The sequence below is a fragment of the Metopolophium dirhodum genome, chromosome 9 (genome assembly GCF_019925205.1).
Source record: "Metopolophium dirhodum isolate CAU chromosome 9, ASM1992520v1, whole genome shotgun sequence".
Lineage (NCBI taxonomy): Eukaryota > Metazoa > Arthropoda > Insecta > Hemiptera > Aphididae > Metopolophium > Metopolophium dirhodum.
In genome coordinates this window covers 19,144,349-19,169,266 of record NC_083568.1, presented here as the reverse complement: position 1 = coordinate 19,169,266, position 24,918 = coordinate 19,144,349, and the positions used below count along the sequence as shown (strand labels likewise).

Genomic DNA, 24,918 nt, shown 5'->3' with positions numbered 1-24,918 from the left:
TAACCTCATTGTCTATTTGGAAAAATATTTTAACACACAAAAGGTAGACAATATAATCTATTGTTATAAAATGTGTAAGGTGTAAGGTGTACATGAGTAGATAACAGTCATTTAGTTTTAGAGTATTATAAAAAATAGTACCTAAGTAAAAACTAAGTGATTATATCTGTATTCTGTATTAATTAGGTAAATAGATACAGGTACCTATTAAAAGTGTAAGCTGTCATTTATTATAGTAAAAACCTAAAAAAATAATAATAAAAAATGAATTTGTTATCAAAAATATTATTTTCTTAAAACTTCAAAACAGATTTTAAAAAAGGATTCAAAAAGACGTTATACTTTCCGATAGAATTAGTATTTAAAATAAATGTTAAAAGAGTAACACTGTTGACTTACACGACTATACTTACAAATACACAGGTATTATAGTTCTGCCACACTGGTATATCATACAGTTCGTAAGTTATTTACATATACAAAATTTGGGGTGTCATGGATTCCGGCTGACAATATGCAAATAGGTGGCCAGCGTGGACGAATTTTCCGATCTCGTTCGCCAATAGTTGGCGTGACGCAGTTATTACAATCCATAATAGTGGTGAATTGGATGGATATACTGGAGACATATAAGTATTATACTTCAACTACTATTACAAACCTATATAATTTTCCAAATAATATTGAAAAAAGGGCATAGATTTATAAATTTGATTTTATCATTTTAGACGATTTGGTGCATACACAGAAACATTAGATATTAATTAATTACCTACCCGTGGTTTTTAAGATGGTGCTGAATGCAATTAGAATGGCATGATAATAAGTGAAGAAGAAGAAACGTATACCAAAATCAGGAGATCTAATGAAGAGGAAAAAAAATGTGTTAAATACAACCAGTAGAAAATATAAAAAAAATCGAACTGATAAAAAAAAAATCATGTGACAGGGAAACGTGTAGAAGAAAATGTGTTTTAACTATAACTTTATCAAGCTAAGTGTCGTCAATGGCTTCTTACTCAAAATTTCAAGTTATTGTAATACTCTTACTACATAAGCTTATTATGCATACAAATGTATAGATTGTTTATTTCAAATAAAAAAAATATATATATAATTATTATATATATTATATATAACTGAAAGTAGGCGTGTTGATATAAATAATCAGTATTGGGGAAATTAACTGGGAAGCTAGAAGAGTTAAAAGTTCTGAAATTAATAATAGTTTTAAAAACGAAAATTCAAAAAGAAAATATGTGTTTAAATTGTTTTTAATAGATAGTGAAGGTTTACGAATTCAAGTATGTAAGCCATTATTTTTACCTACATTAGGGTTTTATTAAACCACTCATAGGGTGTTAGACGTCTTTTGATCTACACCTAAAGGTAAAATTAAACCTAATCTCGATGGTCGTAGAAGACAATTGACTATAAATAAATATAAACATTTACATTTAGTTACATATCATATCGAATCGTTCAATCGAAAATCGAAAATCGAAAATATCCAAGCGATGTTACAATAACTTTCATGCATCAGCATTTTTTGGAAAAATACACTGAACCAGACTTTTTTATTTCTTATGCATAATATTATAGAGATCAAATTCAAAAAAAAAATGTCTTATATCTACTCAACTTGGACACGAATAATGTGAGATTTGTGTCAGTCTCAAAATTCACGAGCATTTTAAGATCAAACGATACCCGATTGTATTGTGTGTGTGACCTATTCAATCCACATAAAAAAAGCTAATGATGCTAGAGCATTAAATCAAGAACACGCCAAAAATAACTGTAACAACGAAGATAAGTCGATTTATTTTTCAGTTGATTTGCAAAATAATAATAATGTTGCCAAGGTTAGCGACACGTTTAAAAAAGTATTGTTCATTAAGTGACTTGTTGCATACCATGAAAGTTTTGTACCTTCAGGGAAAAAAGAAAATCAACTGCAATTTGCTTGTGTGTGGCATGAAGGAATAAGTGGTCGCAAAAAAAAATATTTAATTAGCACTTTTTTCAATTTTTTTTACTCATTTTCGTTACGTAAATATTATTACAATTTGGTTAGATAACTGTAGTAGCCAAAATAATAATTGATGTTTGCTATCATTTTTAGTTTATATAAAATAAATTCTAATCAAATTTCTGCAAATGAAATTTTTTTAAATTTTTTCGAAGCTGGACACACATTCATGTCAGCTGATAGTTTTCATCACCAAGAACAATCACTTAAGCATCAAAAAAAAAAAATTACGATTTTGAAGATTTTGTTAAAGCGTGAGGACAGCAAATAAATCAACAGTAGATGTAAAAATTATTTTTATTTTTATTTATGGATAGATAACAAACTAAATAAATCAACAAGTCGTGTATTATTAAAAAATGTCATGTCTATAAAAGCGGTTCGAAATAAATTTATTTTGTACACAAAATATAATTTTGAATACGAATATTCAGAGCTTGATTTTTTAAAGAAAAGTGTTATGAAAATATCCGGAATGGCTACACCTCACCTATTGAAAGAACCTTGTGGTACTCCTGTTGAAAAAAGAAGCGACATTCTACAGCATAGGAAACAGTTTTGAGAAAATATTCCAATTCATAATTAGACTATTATTTTTTTTTTTAAATAGAACGATCAAATTAAATTAAAACTAATATTTTATATTATATTATGAATTATACTTAAAATTACACATTTTTAGACGATTAATAATTGTTAAGCAATATACTGTCGTACAATTTACTTACGGCGTTTATCCTTAGTAAATAAAAGTATAAACGACTTATATTGCTAAGTAATAACATAAAAGTAACTTTTATTCGTATAATAAGTGAATAATACTTTTAAATCATTATTTCATTGCATTCCTCGTCGAAAAAACTATAAAGGTGGACATTATGTTTTATAATAAATACATTAACAAATAATAAAGGTATAATAAAACGAAAAATACAAAACGGAATTTTTCTGAAAACTAACATAATATTGGTTTTTACGGCACTTCTGCTTAGCAGGACAGCATACGAGTGCTATAGGGACGAATCTATACGGTTTAGAAATGCGCTCACTCAAATAAATGGCTGTTTCAATACCATTGGCCCCGGGCTCGGGGTGGAAGACTTAAATAAGCGAGTCGGGTGGGTGTCTGATGTTAGTCCTAAAGGCTGAAAAGTACTGTTTATTGTGCTTCAATCGCGCTTGATCGATTCGGTCGTTGTTCAAGGAGCAGGTTATTTGTTAAGGGGCAATAATTCAGGAAATTTCTAATTATGTGGGGCGGCGGATTGCATAAGCAATAAGTTGAACGGAATAGTAAAATCAAACCATTTAAACGATCAACATTTACTATACAGAACAAATTATAATCTTTTTTTTTTAAGTGAACAACTTTAATTAGATTACATATATTTTATAAACGCATTTATATCGCTTGGTTAATTGGCTGGTCAACTGTTTCTTGTCATTGGGTAGGTACTAGGTACTATAGTCACTGTATAGTGAGTCGCCGGTTACCCATCATAATTGCGAAAGCCGGGAAGCAGTAATCATTTGCCGTCAACCCACGATGATATTGTGGATCTTCGTTAAACTGTTTTACATAATTGTGTGTATGTATTATCTATGGTTTCTTCAGAGGAGAAAAGTTTGGGGACGATGGCGATGGTAGAAGATCCCCTTGGGGCTGGGAGGTGAAATGCACACGTATTCGTAGATTTGCACGTCAAATAACATGGTGCTCGTTGGTCAGGCGTTTGAGTCACCGGTTGTCTATTGAAAATCGCATCGTTCATCCGACGTTATAATATGTAGCGTGTCGCTCTCCAACTATGAATATTCCTTCCCACTAACATTTTAGACTACTTAGTTGGGTTTACCTCGTGTAGTGTCTGTTTTTTCGAGGTAGAGCATAGTGTTAGTGCCTATACTTTCTACCAAATCGAGGTTATTTTATATTTTGGTGGTCCTGGAGATGACCGTTTTCATTATGACGGCGCAAACGTAATATATCCGTAACAACTTATGTAAATTGAGGTTGTCACACAAAAGACAATGTAAAAAACTACAAGGAAAATAAACGGTGTATATAATAATAAAATCCACGAAAAAACAAGACAAAGGCAATAATCAGTTTATAAACTTATAATATAAAGGTTTTTTCATTTATTATAGCTTTTACAGTTTTACACCAATTCCAATTATATATCTGGACCATTAATACTGCAATATAGTTACCTTCCGAAAACGAAGCCAGATACATTGTTGCAATGTTGCATCCACTGCAGACCCCCCCCTCCACAAAAAAAAACAATAATAGTATAACACATAATATTATGCATATACATAACACCTATATTATTTAATAATATAATAATACGTACGCAAAACAAAGAAACCTGGATGTATAAATTTTCATATTTTATATTCCAGGAAACAATAAAGTATACAATAGTACAATACTATACAACAGTCTAAAAGTTGCATCAAATATGGAGAAACCTCACCTACGCCACTTTTGCAGATTCTGCGTTCTACGCTCCTCACTCCTACTTAACTATGATTAAAATAAACGAAATGTCTATGTATAGGTATATGGAAATAGAAGAAAACGCTATTTATACTTGGACTAATCCAGTTGAAACCAATGTAGAAAATATAGTTATTATAAATAAACCTATTAAAATAACGCGAGTATTCCTACCTACCAGGGACGTATTTGAGGGGAGGGGCACATGTGGACCGTGCCCCACACATACACCGTATTTTATACTTTTTTATTACATTATAATGGAAAATATTAATTATATAACTTATAACTCATAAAACATAACTATGTATCTATGTATAATTTTAGTTTTTTTTATGCCCCCCCCCCCCTATAAAACATTTTTAAATACGGCCCTGCTACCTATGTATTGGTTTTGACTATTTTTTTTTACTCTCTGTTAGTATAGTGTGCACAGTATAATACGTTGTTTTACACAAATTAGACTTTTGGGTTTTTTTCCTTGACTCGTAACTTATTAGTTATTACTTATTATAGGTTTAAGGTATTACGCGCGGTGTACCTATACCGATAAACATACATCATTAGACCAATAGAAACTTACATTATCTTATGACTATTATATAATAAATGAATAACTATCGGCGATCACCCATGTTATACAGTAAGTAGGTAGTAATTTCTTTTTGCACATGTGAAAGCTCACTCACGAGTTATTTAAGTGCTAATAAATTTAAACCAATAATAGATTGGGGCGTATCGCGTATGATCACCTGTCATATTATTAAACCCTCGGATATTAAAGTATATAATCAACCATAAAAATATCACACCAAGCGGCAAACTGTTATTAAAACATTTAAAACCCTCCAATATATATATTGTGTAAGGTTTCCTTATTTATTTTAGTGTTTAATGGGATTTATAGATAATAGGTAGCTGGTTTATTCGGTCACGGTCACCCGAATAACATACTAGCATAGTAGATATAATAATATGTTATCATGTTAAAATAAAAATAAAACTACCCCTAGAATATTAATCGTTAACTTAAATAAATGAACTTTGCCCGGTAATAAAACTATTGGTATAATTTTTTTAATATTATTAAATGTTTTTCAGAAAAATTAGTTATTTTTATATGTTTTTGTTTTCTCAAGTTGGAATTGCTCACTGCTTCTCTACAAGCAAATTCTACGAACATTAGTACTCCATGCTGCCCCTATCTGGGGAAACTGCGCCAAAACCCACATTAATAAAATCCAAGTCTTCCAATCCAAGATATTACGTATAATATCCAACGCGCCTTGCTTCATCAGAAACGAAGCACTTCCCACGGACTTCAAACTCCCAACAATTTAAACCTACATACAAAATCTCACGATCAACTTTTTTGATCAACTAAACAATGCAAAAAGCGCAAAATACTTCTCAGCAACAAGCCTACCCTCCGACGGCTCAAGCGTGGACGTCATATGACGCCCTACCTCAACTCCAATAACTAATTTTAAATCGCCTATATAATTAATTTTATTTTCTATTCTATTTGAACCATTTTATATTAAATTTTTACCGATGTAAATAATTTTTGTAATTTGTTGTAAATAATTTGTAAGTAATTATGCATTAGCAATTGTTAAACTGTTAAAAATGTTAATTAATATTATCAATAAGTTCAGATGACCTTACCAGGAACACTTTATAATAATAAAAAAAAATAAAAACTGTTTTTCATAGAATTATTATTTTACATACAAATAGTGTTTTTAGGGAAAAATTTGTTTATTTTTATAATTTTATGTATAAAGAGTAGTTTGATACTCGATATAAAACGTTTATTTTATTAACTATAAATTATAATCTATATCATTATAATAAGTATTATAATATTGAAATGTATCTTACTTCTTACATACAATTTAATAGGAAAGTATTTAGTAAACAATATTATACGTAATAGGTATAAAATATCGATCCTATCTATCTATCTATCTATATTCTATGCATCAATATGATATATGATTCAATAACAATTCACTGGAATCGGAAACTTCTACCTGCTTTAACAGGCAAGTGTAATGTGTAGGGCTCGGATGTTGTTGCACTAAAAATGTTATAAAATTGATTGCATTATTGCTGTGAAAAAAACCCAAAATTGCAGTTAAAAATTGCAATAAAAAAATATTTTGTACCTAAAAAATTAAAAAAATATATTAACAAATTATTTTATGAAATGGATTAAGTCATTTTATTAAGTAATATTATAAAGTTTTATTAGGTAGGTTTTAAACGAGTAAATAATAAAAAAGATTCAAATTCAAATTCTCGTCAGTTGTCATTAAAAATCTGGTAAATTGTCCGGTCTTCTTATTTTTTCAGAAACCTACAAATAATTTTATCAAAATTTAAAACTTTTTATTTAAACAATTTTTTATTTTTTTTTTTAAAAAACTTTACCTTACCTTAAAAATTATTGCACTGTACTATAAACGACTTCTTCAGGTTCTCAAACTGAGATGACCGCGATATCTACTATATTAAATGGTTTTTCCAGTTACCGCCGACAACGACGGTCAAATAAGCCGTCACGAGTCACAACCAACAAAGCCCGACATAACCATAGATTAAACCTGTATAATCTAACAAAAAAAAGTGAAAACACAAAAAAATACATAAAATTGTATTGAAAATGACGACAATCAACAAAATTGCAATAAAATTGAAAAAAGGTCAAAAATTGCAAAAAGTTGAACTTAAAATTTTTATTTATTAATTGGTACTCATTTGAAACAAATTTATAACCTACTTAGCAACGAATCCGAACAATAGAAAAAAAGTTGCAAATGCAACAACATCCGAGCCCTAGTAATGTGGATAGACTTCCAATTGTTCATATAATGGTAAAGGACAATTACTTGGAGTTCCATCTCTTGATACCGTACAGGACTACAGGAGTTTACCAGGCTAATGCAATATTTCAAACACTTGAATATTGGTGTATTACAGATAATATTCAAGCATTATCCTGTGATACAACTGAATCTAATGTTTTTCAACTATTATTGTAACAATATATCAGGAGCCTTGTATTCATTTTTCTCGTTTTCTGACCAAACAAATTTGAAAATGTCCGTTAACGGCTCAAAACGAATTAAAATGTTTTCAAAATTGTATGATGTATAAAAAATGAAAATATAAACATTCAGTCAAATTTACATGCATCTAGGTACAGTTATTCGTTTTATAATTTTAACAAAATAAGAAAACTGCTACATGAGAAATCGAGTGAATATCCAATGTTGTAAAAATATGATTTCCCATTTAGCTGTCTTTTTTTTTTGATCCCCCTTTTTAGAAATCATGTCTATGCCACTGTGTGTACAGACACAAATAAAAAATAAAAAAACACTACATTGTAAAATCAATACATTTATCGCTCCGCTCAGAATCTAATACATAATTTATTGTTTCAGAACCACTTGATGAGTATGAGAGGAAATTTATAGTGGACGAAATTATAAAAGATATTAAATATTATTTAGAAATGATGGATGTTGGAGAATTATTGTAGAAAAAATGGGCTCATTCAATTTTATAAATATTTTAATAAACAATAAAATGTTATACATACAAAATATATATAAGTGTATATAATAATATTATGCAAGCTAAACCTTCATATTTAATATACATGCTTAATGTTAAGTATAATAATTTTCAAGTATTTGAAATTAACTTATTTGATTACATTGATCTTAAATCTACAACATTCACCGATCAGTTGAATCCAAAATACTTATAATATTATAAGATCTAATGAAACTGATTTACAATATTAAATTGGGATCTACAATACAATGAATACAATCACCAACCATAATTTACCGTTTAAATAACAATAACATTATGACAATACTGTTCTATCAATATACAACTGGTGTACTGAAATATCATGGTACATGATTAAATGATTCAAACCATTATACATTATACAATTCAAAAGGCTTGATTATTATATTAACACACTAAAGGATGGATTAATTATAAATACATACAAACAAAAAATAAATAAATAATGTATTGAGATCAAATATATATCTACCTTGGTATAATTATTGAATTGTAAAAAAATATATATTATGTTATACTATTGTATGAATATTCTTAAGTTCAAGTCTAAGCATAAAACCTATATACTTATATAATAAATATATTGAATTATTTCTTTCCATTTATTTAGTGACCATGGGCTGAAACATATACAGTCTAATGTGTTAAAATATTGCTTACATAAATTTTATAAATACTTAGAATTACAACTTATTTAAGTATATAATATTATAATAATACACTAGTACAAACTAAAATAATATTACAAAAAAAAGGAGAAACAGGTAAGTAATAACTAAATACGTAAAAAATATAATTAAATTAGAATTATATATTTCTGATTATTCACAATTTTTAGGAAAGTTAAGTTTTAATTATTTCATTATATAAAAGCAAGCTTAGTGAATTGCCATATATCTATATTAATTTGTATAATATATCGTATATAAACTTATTATAGTTTTCAAAGCTCATTAAATAATCTAAATATGTTGTGTATATTATTTAGTGATTTATACTTGCTAAAATGGAAATACCCCTTTACTCTTATAATTATTAAATAACTAACTTTAAAGCACCGTTTTAGAATAACTTAAACCTAATTTCTAATAATAAATTATAATAATAAAACAAAAAAATAATACGTATAAAAAAAGTCTATGTTTAACAAATTAGAATATTATTTACTCATAAACTTTAAAAAAAAAATGTACAAAAGACAACAAAACAATATAAAAAAAACCAATACATTCCTCGCTTCACTAAAAATGTTAATATATTTTTTCAAACAAATATAATGAAGATGGAAATTATAACAAATTAACTTTCACTACACTGCATCCAAAATATTATACAATTTGATGAATATATTTTAATAGATACAGTAAAAGCCACTTATTGGAATTGCTTTGGGACCAAAACATTTGAACCATTAACTAAATGAATCAATAATGTGCAAAGTCTAGATTAAGATATATGTATAATGTATGTAATAATAATAAGATTTATAAGTAAAATAGAAAATTCTACTTATAAATATTCATTATTATTTATTTATTACGTATTTCATTATATTCACTAAATTGTACATTAACAATCATAGGCAAATCAATAAAAATATTCAAACATTTAACTTATTAATATAGTTATTTATTCAATTTAATTGACCTATTAACAGGTATGGTTGAGTCCAATGAACATCATATTTGTCTCTATGTTTTAGTATACTCTGCGCACCAAGAGAGTGAAAGTCATCAACGACCAAAATAGGTTGTAGTCTGCACGTCCCCCATGTTGTGTCACCCAGCTAAGTGGGAGAAATTTGACCTCGTGCAGTTGTGCTATTATTTGGATGCGAGGCGGAGTTGAGCACTATCGATTAGCACACAGAATATAGTTAGTATACAGGCCAGCCTGAATGAGTCTAATAGGCAAATGAGTCAAGTAACCGCAAGTCCAATAAGCAGCTACTGTATATTAATTTGTATAAAAACAATTTAATGCAGATTAGCTTGAAAAAAGAAAATTAAAACATACAGTTGTGGGTAAAGGGTTTCAAAAAAAAACTTAACCAAATATAAACCCAATATTTTAAGATGTAACTGCTTGGATGTTGTAATACATTTACATTATATTTGAAATATTTGATTAATATTAGGACAACTCTTTACTGTACACTATGTAGATGAGTCAAACAATTAATACATAATAATGGTACAAAGTCAATCAGCAAAAATACATGAATTAACATAAAAATTGTAAGATTAATAATACTTGTATGTTTTTGAATAATCACGTTACTTTTAAGTAATATTGTTCGTTAATATTTAATATAAGATACTACACATAAAATAAATTTACTCAAATTAAGTAAAATATTGAGTTAGTAGTATATAAACTAGTAACACATTTAAAAATGTTTAAATATAAATATAATGTAAGTATGTGTGTATGTACATGGCAGATTTTCAACTAAAAGAAAATTATTTCTTTAGTTAAAATACTCCCATAAATAGCTTAAGATCATCTTTTTCGACGACAATGCCTTTTATGTTCACTACTCCAATGAATTAGTTGACATTTAGGACTACAATATGCTGTATTCCAACAACAATGGTAAATAGCTTCACTTTCACAATTCACACACTAAAAATATAAGTTTTATAAATATAAATTAGTAATTGAGGGTACTACTGTATACTTGGTTAAACAGGATATTGAAAAAAAGAAATCTCATTATATATTAAAAGTAGTGGTATATCTAAAAGAAATATTTGAATGTTGATAATCAATAATGACTTTTGTTATGTGATTGTATCATATCTAACATTTTTTTTATTTACTAATTTGACTGTTACAAAATCCATTTTACCATGTTATATTTCCATCAATTAAAGTGTATTTAATATTTATTATATATTATAAATAATATGAAATAAAAACTGAAATGTATTGAATAAACTATAATAATAGTCTTTGTGTCTTAATGCTTTAATACCAACATTTAATAGCGCTTAAAATGTTAAATATATAGACAGTTAACCCTTTATAAGGTATAATATGTACTGAAATAAATTTAAAAAAAATATATAAAAATTATTTTTATTTTTATTCGTTCTATGATTTCTACAAAATATGTTGTGATTTTAAAATCTCCCACAAATTTAAAATAAAATAAAATTACCCATTGCTTTTTCTTTACTTCGGACAGTGCAATATTGTGGTTTTCTTGCAATAAAGAAATCTCCTCTTTATGTTGTTCAATCAGTTGTTCGATAGCTTTACGTTTTTCACTTTCCATTTCAGCTCGAATCTAAAACAAAATATTTCACTCTAGAACATAATATATAAAATTTATTTAATTACAAAACTAACCTTGTTTATATAGCTTTTAGGCGGTTTTTTGCTGATTGGTTTTGTTTGCACTTTAACTGATCGTACTAAATCTTGACATGAAGAACTAACTGTTTCGTCTTCAACAACATCAGGGTCTTTTATTCTTTCAGTTGTAGATGTTATATTTTCATCTACTTCATTTTCTTTTACTGGAGATTTTGTTTTCAACGGTGAAGCATTTTTTGATGTTTTAATTCCATCAGATGCATTAGTATTTTCTTTTGTACTTTTAACTTTTGTTTTCAAATGTTTAACTGGAGTACTATCTTCAATTACAGGTTCAATAACTTTTCTGGGTCTACCTCTAGGTCTTTTTTCTACAGTATTTTCAGGACTGGTTTTTTTAATTAATAAAGATTTCTTTACAACTTTTTTTGGCGGACTTGATTTTTTTTCTAGAGACAACGGTCTACCTCGTTTTCTTTTTACAGGTTTTACTTCGTCTTTTGATTCTGATTCCTCAGTATCTGTCTCTATTTTTGCCTCAGTTTTTATTGATATTTTTTGTTCTTTAACCTTTCTCCTTTCATAACGTTTTAGAATGGGTGAAACCCTCAATTTAAGTTTAGGTGTTTCTTCTTCATCTTCTGAAGACGAACTGGAGGAAGATGATGATGATTGTGCAGCAAGACCAAATATAACTTTGTCCAATTGAAGTTGATGGCGACGCAATTCCTCACATGCTTTGTTCCATTGAGAAGTTCGACCTTGAGACTAATAAAATAAATGTTTATTTAATGCAGTTGAAAAGTTGAAATGTACATCTACATTAGTCTTTAAAGATAAACAAATGTTTTTCTTTCATATATTAGTAAAAACTGTAGGTAAAATATTTTTAAATTATAATAAATTATTAATATTTTTAAATATTAACCTGCAAGGTATGAATGTTCACCGATATAGGTCGTATTTGAGTTTTGTCAATAATTCCAAGTTGGTGTTCACTACCAAAAAATCTTACTTCATACATATCACCTTCAATTTTCAAAACCTAAAATATTATTTTAAAATAAAATATTATAAACAATTAAGTCTCAATTTAACTATAAATACTTTTGCTGGCCAATATGGAAAATCTTCTTGTTTTGCATACACTAGTTCATGTGGGGGCTTACATGGTTTACAGAACCAAAATTTAGAATTTTTTTGTATAGAATATTTGTAACAATAACGGCACCTCATTATCTCATCCAAATCTCGATTGCAGTCCCTCAACATTAATCGCCCATAATCAGCTAAACTGCTATGAACTATAATATAAATAAAAATTTTATCATATAAAAAAACAATATAAATTGTTTAAGTCTATTAATAATACAGAATATAATTGTATGTTTATATGTGTTTAATTTGTCTAGTTTTATGAAGGAAAGAATAGAGTTTAAGTTATTATAATTTACCGCCATGAAAAATAATAATATTGTGAACAAAGGTTAATATGTCTGCTCGGAACTCTTCAACATTTTTATACTCATCATCATCAGCTTTATCTTCAATCATTTGAAGGTCTATAATTCTAAAATTTAAAGAAAAACATTAAAAATATATTTTTTAGCCAAAGAGTACCAAATCAATTTACTTGAAAATAAGAAGATCTATTCTCCAAGGATCTTTGTCTTTTAATGCACACTTCATGTTAAAATGCAAATCACTACCTTTTAGTTGACTCTGAAATTGGAGTCTGTCTGAAACATATGTTGATGGAGCAGTAGTGGCAATTTTGCGTTCTGACCATGGTAAAGGTATCTAATTAATAAAATTATAGATATTACTAATATCAAATTTCAAATAATTAGTTTAAAATTTATTGAGGATAATTACTTTTTCTCTTAATCTACCAGTAGTATGATAAAGAAGCCTGTTGAGCTGGCTTTTTTTAATCTTTTTACAAGCTTCTTTAGTTGAAGCACAATTCTAAAAGAATATAGTTATTTAATATAATAAAAATAATAATTATAACACTAATAGTAATATTTACTTTGCATATATTACAAATGAACTTATGCTTAACATCATTTTCTGGCAAGTCCTTCTTTTCAATACATGAAAGATGGAAAACTCGATAACAAGATGTACAACTTATCACATCTCCAGCACTGTGACATTGAAAACAATACCAATCATGACTGTCTTTTTCAGCCTATAGAAAAACATTACAAATTAGTAAAATATGTTAATATATTTAAATAGGATAAGTCACAAACTTTTTCTTCTGGAAGTTTATATCCTTCTGTTTCAACTCCTGCTTTTGAACCTTTATTACCAACTCTTTTGGTTAAAATCAAAAGACCGTCTCGAACACAATAATTTAATTGTCTTCCCACTTCCTCTGTTGAACACAAAATAATTAGTTTTGAAAAAAGTATTTATAATTAAACTTTAATGTTGTACCTGTTGACATATTGTGGACTTTAGTCATATATTTTGTGATGCGATCGATATCTGGTACCTGCCTTTGAAAACGTATCACTTTCACCGCATCCCACAGCTGTTGAACAGCCAATGGGCATGATATACGGCGGCGGCTCATTGCCATAAATAATCTATCACCCATGTCAATTAGTACACCAGTTATTGACAAAGAAAAAAATGTGTATACTTTTTATTCATTTTAAAATGATGCAAGTTAAGCAACACTTGTCAAATTTGTAATTATTGTTCTAATAATACAATGATTGCTCCTAAATACAAATCCAATAAAACCCAATCTGAAAGCAAAATAAAATTAATTAATATTTAAAAAGCAACTCTACTTTTCAATAAACTAAATATTTCAAGTATACATTTAGCTATTAATCATTTGTGTTAACACATAGCTTAAATCGAGGCTTAAATGTACACTTTAGTTTATTTAGATGTTCTTAACAGTATGTACCTACCTAATAATCAAATATTTATAACTAGGGTCTGGATTTTTAGGTCAAAAAAATAGTTAAATTAAATCCTAATATTTTCAAAAACACATACAAATATTCTCGATAAATCGTCTAAAAAGTGAGAAAAATATTCTATAATAATAAGTTAACACTAAAATATGCTTTTTTTTAGAAGACTTGATTTTGAAGTTTTTTCAAGTAAAAGTATATAAGATGGAAAACCAATAATAATTATAAGAATTAAGAATAGAACAGAAATTCAATGCACCATAAAAAAAAGTTATTATTTTAGTTTTTTGGTAAGTTACATCAAAATGTTTGTGAACTAAAAGTATTTTTTTCTCACAATTTACAAAACATTCCCTAACCTATCAAATATTCTCGAGACTTCAAATGGAATCATCCACATTTTTAATCTTATAAAACTGTATAAGTTATGCTCAGTAATTATATTTTATAAAACTTAAAACCATGCCCTATTTATAATAAACCAAGCAACAACCTAATAATAATTAGGGGTTATTTAACATTTTATAACTTAAAAATTAAATACACCTATATGTATATAATATAATATATAAGTAGGTATCTATATAAGTAAATTTGATTTGGTATTAGGAAATTAATATACCTACAATTATTATGAATTTATTAGGATATATTATGCAGGCTAATTTTATTTATTATTATGCTTATGCATTACACATTTATAAACTTCATAAAATTATAAATAATACAACATTCAAAGGTGATACTTATTCATAAGAAGTAGCCAAGACCAAGCATAGAAATTCTTGTAAATATATAATATGTACAATCAAAAAAATCTAATAAGAAAATATTATAATATACCTAATAGGTAGGTACCTAAGTATGATAATTCAATAGCTGATGTCAAGATAAAATATTTTAAGAATAAAAGTTTTTTATAAACTATAGAATAAAATGGTGAAAATTTGTTTTAAATAAGTAAGTTGATATTTAAGAGAACACCTGCATGTGTTGTTTCCGTCTTACAAATGTACAACATAGCAAAAACTGATTTGCGTGGGGAAAGCACCGAGAAGGCTACAATTATAACTAAGAAACGAGATTTTCACCACATAAAAGGAAAACTTTGGCTGTGCAATGTTCTTTTTATTTTTTTGATATCATTTGTATGAAAAAAGTTTTTCAAGTTTTAAAAACACAAACAAAAATGGTTTTTGAAACAGCAAGAACTTTTTTCATATAAGTGATATCAAAAAAATAAAAACAATGTTGCACAGCCAAAGTTCTACTTTTCATGTGGTGTAAATCTCATTTCTTAGTTATGACTGTAGCCTTCTCAGTTCTTTCCCGCGCAAAACAGTATTTGCTATGTTGTACATTTGTAAGACGGAAAAAACACATGCGGGTGTAGCCTCCTCTTAAAAATAAATATTAAGGTATACTGAGTAGATTATATCTGTGCGACTGTGCTTAATGATATTCATGTATATAGTCAAAATGGTACCCATTCAATAGAAATACAGCTAAAACTTATTTTTGTAAGGTGATATACATTATTTAAGTCAACTTATGACTGGTGCGAACCGATTAGCATCTTTTTCCAAGACCTAACCTCCTAATTAGGTAGCAATCAATATGTAATGGGATATAAAGATTCTTTTGCTTTATGCTGTGATTAATTCTTAAAAATGTAAACGTTACAGGTGCCTACTACGATTAGGTTTATATAAGTGATAAGTTTTATAAGAAAACTACAAAGAACATTTTTTTTTTATACTAGTTTTATAAGCTAATGAGTTTGTGTCTTGTGAAACTCGCCAAGTCTTATATGAGTAAGTTTAAGTACGAATGCATGGTAGGTACTGAAAATGGCCATTGGATCTATTATGCTTGACAAAATGGTGAGCATCGTGACTTAAACAAAACTATATCGAATTGATCAATATAATATTAGACATCATAGGCGTTTTGTTTGTTTGGTACCAATAGATATCGTATTTCAGTGAGTATACAAATTAAGACTAAACTTTATAAGAAAACAAGCCAACAGTCAACTCAATGATGCGTTTGGAGACGGATACATAGGTACTGGCTCGGTGATAAAGTCTGTACATAATATTATAGACGTAGATATAATGATTATCGACATAATGAATAATGGCACTCACAGTCAAGGTATGTTGGTTCTTTCATCGAGTGATATCACGTCGATGGGCAAGTGGGTTTTAAATGGATAGAACGACCAGACGTGAAAATATTACGTTTCAAATTCGGTCGGTTCGACTGGCGCCCCCGTTGACCGTCGTCCGGTGGTGAACGGCCGCTCACACGAAAACGGCGGCAAACGCATTGCGGCGGTGGCGACGTTGGCGGCCGGCCGTCACGGGCGGGAAAACCTCGAACTCGAGCGACATCGCTGGACGGCAGACGCGTTCAAATCAAAAACCGTGCGACGGACGTGAGAATTATATTATAGCGCAAAAACGAAAACAGTGATTAATATTGTTGTTTACAAACACAAAACGAAAATGAAAGGGATGTGGAAGGGGGAACGGCGAGTTCGGTTTTTGCCGTTTTTGGGTGGGATTCCGCTCTTCTCTTCCATCGAACAATCTGTCCGCCCGTCCAACCGATTTATTGTCGGCGCACGAGCGCATCAGTGTTACCAATCACTTTCCGTCGACTTATTTGGCAGAACGGATTTTCATACAGACCGCCGCGGCGCCGGGACAGTCGTGGTGGCCGACCCATCGCACATATTATCTTCCGAAAAAAGATTCGTTAAAAATTAGAATGTAGATTGGTCGAATGTTTAATCACCGAAAATAATATTACAGGATTCGAAACAGTCGGAATATAAAAATCCCAGAAAATAAAATGAACAAAATAAATACTACAGAATATGAATTGATAAGAATGTATATCGATATTCGATAGGAATTGCGGACTTTCCCCCCATTTTTTTTTAAAGTTGACTTGTTAATAATATTATTATATTATTTAATGTGAAATCATTTTTTTGCATATTGTCTAATATTCTCAAATATTTTCATAAATATAATAAATTATAGATGTATATTTTTGATCAACTAAACTACTTGCATCAAATTCAAAAGCAATTATTAAATTGTTAAATATCCAAACTGGTACATTTTAACAAAAAAAAATAAATATGAACAAAGGCTAAAAAATATGTGTTTAGAAATAACAAAAGAATCAGTAATCAAATGTTTTTACAAAATCATTTTTATGTCAGCATTTTTGGGCATTTTTATTAATTATTAATTATATTTTATTTTATACTTTTTTTTTTATTGTTTCAAGTAGGTGAGTGAATCAAACATAATATACATTTATAATCTATTATATTTATGAAAATAAAAAAATGTTTATATATTTTTATTTTATTTAAACAAAATAATTTCATATTAAATAATAAAAACGCTTGCCAAGTCATGGATCGGTATGTAAACGTTCTTGATTTTTAATTTTTAGAAATTTATTAAAAATGTATAGATCTCCGAAATCAGAGAGCGGATTTCATTGTTTGGGGTCTTGTTAGATTCACATTGGTTAGGAGAAGTGCAGTGAAGATTTTCAGAACTTTATCTTTAATTGTTAATTCACTACAAAACATAAAAAAAAAATTAAAACAAATTTTATTGGGCGTTTTTTGATTAAGGGGTGGGGTTGATGAGGGGGATAGATCCCCCCCCCAGAGCCTATATTATAATATGTATATGTATTTATTAATTTGTGGGATTATGTGTTTTGTCATGCTGACATCACTACAAAGTTAATACTATATTAAATAGAATTAATATAAAGAAATCTATAAATAGGTATGCACATGGAAAATACTGATAATAAGAAACAACGAATATATAGCGAATGCAGCTAATACGCCGAAACAGTTATCATTTTATGTAATTATTATTGTTGAGGTTGACCGTTGATGTTATAAATTGTACATTTTGTATTACCGCAAATAGATAAAAACAATGCAATTGCTGAATTGAGACTTTGGAGGGCAAAACTCCAAAGAAGTGGGATTATACCTAAAACTGGAATTGATGCTCTTACTGAATGCAATTCAGAAATTTATCCGAATATTAATCTGTTATTGAAAATATTATGTACGTTCCCGGTTTCCGAACGTATGTTCTCGGTACTCAAACGAGTTAAAACATATCTCAGTAACACAATTTGTGAAGTTCATTATTATGAATTATGATAAATTATTATTGAAGTATCTAGTAATCTAGTTTTATTTTATTTTAAAATTCAAATAATTATTGGTAATTTTTATTAATTACAGGATCGATTAAATGGTTTAACCATGATGGCTGTTCAATGTTCATAAATCAATTGTGTTAAATCCTGATGATGTGATTGACGAGTTGGCTAAACAGCCAAGAAAATTAGAAATTCTTTTATAGGTTAAGTTAACAGTACAAAAAAAACCTATATACGTTTACGTTATATCATATTATGAACAAAATAAATTTAATATTTTAATAATTATTATTTAATTTATAAGTAAAATTTAATTTTAATATATTCAATATTTACATTTTGAAGAATTTATGACAATATTGTATAGGCACAAAATTGTCTAGAATTTTAAAGTAACACTAATTAATACATTTTGTGTACTTATATATTAATTTAAAGATTTTTGATGAAATAGGATACTCATATACCACTCCTCACTGTACTTGAAAATCTAAGTATTTTGTGTTTAAAAAAATTTCTATCCCCCCTAAGACAAATTCCTAATTACGCCCCTGGGGGCGGGGGGGATGTCCTATTTGACCGAAAACAGTCGCGGGGGGAATGTCCATTTACCATCGATAGAATGCCCTAAAAAAATTCGGAATAAGTAATGCACTAAATTATTTTTGTTTTTATTAATATCGATATAAATTCTAATATAAATTTGGTATAAATTATAATATACATTTTAAACTTTTAAAGGTTCGTAAAAAAGGTTTACAGGTAGAACTGATCGTTTTGGACTTCTTTAATTTGAAAAATTAATTTTTATTTTATAGGTTCAGGTCGTATATTTATTTGCCTGTAATCTGTCCATAGATATAGTTTGTTAAATTTATATAAAAATCATGTAAGCATGTAGAAGTTTTAAAATCGTCTTAAACGCCTTACTATATACCTAAGTCTATAAATTATAATTATATTGAATAAGCTTAAAAATATATTAAGAAATGTATTGTTGTTTTTTTTAGGGGGGGCCTTAGCCTAATGCCCTAATCTATTTGTATTTATGCATAATGCATAATATAAGTAATTTCAGGATTTAAACTTTCTGGGATTTAATTTTCTGGAAAATAATGGTCTACGCCAGGGATGGCCAAACTGCGGTACAATATAGAAAAGGTTGGCCACCCCTGGTCTACACTCTACATACACTTTTAGGCTTTCTGTAAAACTACGTTCTTAGATTATAGTTACTAATCTCAGGATTTTGACTTTCTGGGATTCAAAATTCAAATTCTGTCCATAATATGTATTTTATGTTCATTTTATTTTCAAAATGAAAACAATTCTGGAACGTTAACTTACAGTTATTTTGTTTTCTATAATTTTATTTTCATAGCTGGTTGGAAAATTCAAGGTTTCACTGAATAAACCTAGGTTTTCCCAGTATTCATACCGTAACATTTATGTTACACGACATCTCAATGTTTACCTATTACATAAACACAATTAACTGTAAGACTTATTTTGCTAATACACATTTTGTAAGAACAGTAATTCAGTGTAGACATTATATACATCACCTTTTATATTACAAAACTCTGTATGACTACGATACAGTCTTAACAATATTTATTGTTAAACTTCATTTACCTATTTTGTGAATATTTAATAGGCAATAAATCGTTATAACAACTGAAGTTAAGTTCTCATTAATTAAATTTAATCAAGATCCTTATATCTATGATCTATCTGTTCCTGGCCATGTTACTTTATAATTATATTTAAAGCATCCTACGACTCCTGCTATAAATGTCTAGTTATATCAACGTGTAACCGCCAGGCCACACCACAGTAGGTACTTTAAGTTTTAACCATAACATATAATATTATATAGTATTATATGTACTTTTCCGTGACCTAAAATATTTTATTCACTTCATACATTTTATACAACAGATTTTCCGACAAGTTGAATGCAGTTTAATAAAAAAATGTTTATTCATTACAGATAATATTTAATCAAATTTTCTGAGATAACCAATTGTTTCAACTCATGCTAATAAATTCCAGGATGAATCAACAATACGACTAACACTAATTATAATTATACTTAACTAAACACTTATTATGGAATCAATACCTACATCTAATTTCAAAGTTTTCATTTAAAAAATAAAGTTTAAGTAAATTTAATCATTAAAATAAAGTTATAATTAAACTATTAAAGTTTAAAAATATAATGCAAGTTATCAAATACATTAATGTAATTACATCTAATTACTATTCAATCATAAAATACAATTTATTGTAAAATCATGATGAAATTGTGTTTAAATTTATATAGGATTTTTATTAGGTTAGAATCAATAAAACTTAATAACAAAGTATTATAAATTTATATTGTAAATATGTCAATACTTAATAATACGTCAAAATATAATTGAACTTATTGAAACTAAATTATGCATAAGGGAAGGGTGTTCTAACATCAACAACACCTACACACTTATCAAGCATATTATGCATCATTATTTATTGTTACAATAGAGCTTAAGTTTCTAGTACGGATCTTTTTAGTTTTTTTTTCTTGATTTCTAATGCTATTTGTCTCCTGAATTTTTCCATGTTTTGTTGTGAAAAATTTAATGGAGCACTCCTTGATAAATATTCGGCAAACATACAAACAAATACTCCACAATCCCAATGATTCATTTGTTGAGGGCAGTTTTTCACATTCATTAATAACCAGCCACTTGGATGAAAATCTTCTCCTTTTTTGTCATCATGTTCCAACATCAAATATTTCAATATTAATTTTAAGCATTTAAAATTACGTCCACCCATGCTATCATAATATTTAATGGATTTTTGTGGAAAGCAAACATACACTAAACACCAGTGATCTTCAATATGAATAGGTATGAACAATTTTTTCTTTGAGAATATATCAATTTTTTTTGTCCAACGACAAACATGATTGTATCCCTTGTCAGATAGAGCCAGGTAAAAAAATGTATTAAACGCATAAACTGTGTCGGGCGAACGTTTTGTGATTAGATCCATATATTCGTTTATAACTTCATCATTATAAAAAAGATGACTGTTTTCAACCTCCTCAAATTCATATTCACCCTTTTCAATGGGTTCCAAATAATATGCAGTGTGCTCAGCCTAAAATTATAAAAATGGTTAATATAAAATAAAACTTGTTTCATATATCTTTAAACTAAAGAAATTAATAATACCAAACAGCTTGATTAATACATAATAATTTTCAATCCTACACTGCATGGTGTATCATCTATGATACAAACAACTACAGTGTGTTTACCACGGATATAGATACTATCTTTAATTGTGCCACAGACTAAGATATATCTTAATTTTTTATTTGGCAGTAGTGTCACTGTAATTTACTACTTTATTTCTTTTCTTGATCACTCTATATCGTACCCCTGACTTCTCTCTATATGCGCTGGCTATTAGTTTATAGGTCTATGCATAATCCAATAGATCATATTTAGCACTAAAAACTACTACTGTCACAAAAAGTACAATATTTATTAGGTTTTTATGATTATATCACCCATGATACATTGCGCATTGAACCGTACTAAAATGTATTACCTATGATACATTACGCATAAGACAACTTTTTGTAAAATAACCTACCTGAGTATAATTTAAACATAACAACGCACCTTAATGTGCAATGTATCGTAGGTGATACAATTACTTAAGCCAGGAAATACATTTTTTTAAATAACAAATATTTTTCCAACACTACACATAAATTCCCTTGAAAATTTTTTTTTTTTCTAGAAATTATGAGATGAAATTTAATAAATGCAGGTAGGGTTAATACAACATGGAAAATTGTTCACAATTACACATTTTACTCTGTACTTTCTAAAGCTTGAGTGAATTTACCACTTATCATTAGTCAATTTGTGCCTATGCTCTTATACAATTTAAAGGTAAGAATATTATCTAGAGCACCTCAGAGGATTTTATTGATATTATTATTTTTAAGTAAGTTAAGTAAATCAGCAAACAAAATATGTACTGTTTAAAAATGGTCATAACTTGCTTCTTAATAAAAATATCAATAAAAGCCTCCATGATCTTGCCTTTAAATTGTATAAGAGATAAATTAACTTTAATTTTAGAATTTAGAGAGTAAAATGTAGAATTGTGAATAAATTTGTTATGTTGTACGTTTGTAAGATGGACACAACAAATTTCCATGTGTGTCATCTTAATATACAAAAAAATGTATGTATAGTTAACTAAAACGCAGCATTGTGAAACTACACTATTGATAAAACCAGTTATTAAACAAAAATCAGGCTTAAGTCTACGACTTAATGCAAAACCATAATACTTTGAAACAGAGACATAATGTAGACAGTAGATACACTTGCCATCAGTGGCGGACTGAACTTAATTTTGAATGACTTTTTAGATTTTAAGAATTAAGCACTTACAACCACCCATTATAACTTATAACAATGTCATTAACATGTAATTCTGTACCAGTCAAGGGGTGGCACCCCTCCTTTAAAAAGTTGACGCAGCTGCGTCAAATTTGAACCCTTCAGCTCACCACTGCTAGCCATTATCCATCAACATTTTTAATATTTAGGTATAAAATTGTATAGTATGTATGTTTGTATTATTTTTGTATGATAATACGTACAGACATTGCAAAATATATACGTTTAATTTCCGTTAACTGTCTATGTTAACCGTCATAGTCTCGGTCCCGACAGTGACAGTTAATCGAGTTTCTACTGTAATATTACATATTTTTGTATAGGTATTTATGTTCAGTGAGTATTCGTAAACAAAGAATACTCTATAACTCAATACCTTGTACATATTTTTGAATTTGGTTAGTGTGTATGTCTTGCAAACCAAATTCAAATATATGTAGAAAGAACTGAACACGATTAAATCTTTATTTAAGGTACTGAGTGACAGTGTTCTATGTTTCCGTTACACGGTATTTAATAATATAACATATAAAAATAACCAATGTTATACTTGTATATACTATATAGTAAAGTTAATTTAATTTTAGTTCTTCATCTAGTTTATAAACGAACATGAGGATTATGAATTTTTTGTAGCAAAGTAAGTAAATACTTAAATAAAATGTGCAAATAACAGTTGTTCCAAAAATCAAATGTTATAATATAATATATTGTTAAGTTACTTTAGTTGTATAAAACATTTAAAAAGAATCATAGATAATACAGAGCATAGTTTCAAGCCCCTAAAAACTAAAAATTTGAGTGATAATTTTTAAAGTTTAAGTCTAACCTTCAAGTTTTTATCAACTAAAGATTGGGAACAAATGATTTTTTTATAGTTTTAAGTAGGTACACCACTATTCTAGCTCAACAAACTTAAGTATATAAACAACAGATGCTTTATCTGCATAACTAATTATAATTACCATTATATGTCAACTTTCCATTCAGTGTTCGCAGGAGAAAAATAATCATATAAGCAGCCGCAAATGGTATACACTAAAATCAAATAATACAATACTATAATAGTTATAGGTACATGTAAACATTTGAGAGACCTCAAAATGAAATTTGAAATAATTAAAATCAAATGTAATATAATATCATATTTTACCCTTTAGACCATTAAACCATAATGTAGGTATTCCTCGGACTTCCAAATATGAAATTCTCAATCTGCAACATTTATTTAAATAATATATTATATACACAGTAAAAATTAAGTTTCAAACAATTTAATTAATTTAATAAAACAATCATTACGACTAACGTGAAATATAAATATAGATTACCAAAAAATATTTGTTTTCTTTTGCATCAAAATCATGAACATCAACACATCAGATGCACGCTGTGCAGAGGCAAACGGCAAGCTGCAGCAGCCTTCAAAATACTTATCTATTGCTTACTGCTTAGTTCGGCAGTTACTGTCGTGACTTGTGACTAGTTGGTAATAAGCAATATTAGTATAGCGCAGACGTGAAATTCCTAACTATTTCTGAAAAATATTATTGCCATTTGCTATCAAAGTATACCATGTTGAATATTAAATGTTCCTATCATGGTCCATACTCCATGTGGTCATATTGTAAACGGAAGACTATTGTTGCAGGCGTAGCAAGGTTTGTAGATAATAGATAATATTATCTATATTCCTTGAGATAGTACAACAACAACTATTTAGGTCACGATTTAAGATATATCTTAAATCGTCGAATCACGATGTAGAGAAGAGAAGGTTCTTAGGATAATACCAGGATAATATTCTGTGAT

The 24,918-nt window shown here is 28.2% G+C and overlaps 2 protein-coding genes and 1 pseudogene across 2 annotated transcripts; 1 reads left to right on the top strand and 2 right to left on the bottom strand.

The window, feature by feature from the left end:
• The first annotated feature begins 610 nt into the window (after positions 1-610).
• LOC132953023 (uncharacterized) lies at positions 611-2,594 on the top strand (annotated as a pseudogene).
• A 5,508-nt stretch (positions 2,595-8,102) lies between these two features.
• On the bottom strand, positions 8,103-16,986 carry LOC132952271 (zinc finger MYND domain-containing protein 11-like). Its single transcript, XM_061024514.1, has 13 exons — positions 16,558-16,986; positions 14,122-14,230; positions 13,914-14,065; positions 13,727-13,851; positions 13,501-13,662; positions 13,344-13,436; positions 13,102-13,268; positions 12,923-13,038; positions 12,576-12,772; positions 12,397-12,513; positions 11,502-12,236; positions 11,311-11,439; positions 8,103-10,772 (listed from the first exon to the last, which is right to left on the bottom strand). Exons 2-13 carry the CDS (start codon positions 14,130-14,132, stop codon positions 10,650-10,652), a joined length of 2,127 nt encoding a protein of 708 aa, XP_060880497.1. The 5' UTR covers positions 14,133-14,230; positions 16,558-16,986; the 3' UTR covers positions 8,103-10,649.
• A 3,948-nt stretch (positions 16,987-20,934) lies between these two features.
• Positions 20,935-24,918, bottom strand: LOC132952739 (sentrin-specific protease 1-like). Its single transcript, XM_061025145.1, has 4 exons — positions 24,438-24,918; positions 24,260-24,321; positions 24,072-24,144; positions 20,935-21,781 (listed from the first exon to the last, which is right to left on the bottom strand). Exons 3-4 carry the CDS (start codon positions 24,072-24,074, stop codon positions 21,161-21,163), a joined length of 624 nt encoding a protein of 207 aa, XP_060881128.1. The 5' UTR covers positions 24,075-24,144; positions 24,260-24,321; positions 24,438-24,918; the 3' UTR covers positions 20,935-21,160.

Coding starts and splice junctions, on each gene's coding strand:
- LOC132952271 (XM_061024514.1), bottom strand. Junction 13,852..13,913: donor AGTCCACAATATGTCAACAG/GTACAACATTAA, acceptor TGTGTTCAACAG/AGGAAGTGGGAAGACAATTA. Junction 12,773..12,922: donor TATTATTATTTTTCATGGCG/GTAAATTATAAT, acceptor TTTATATTATAG/TTCATAGCAGTTTAGCTGAT.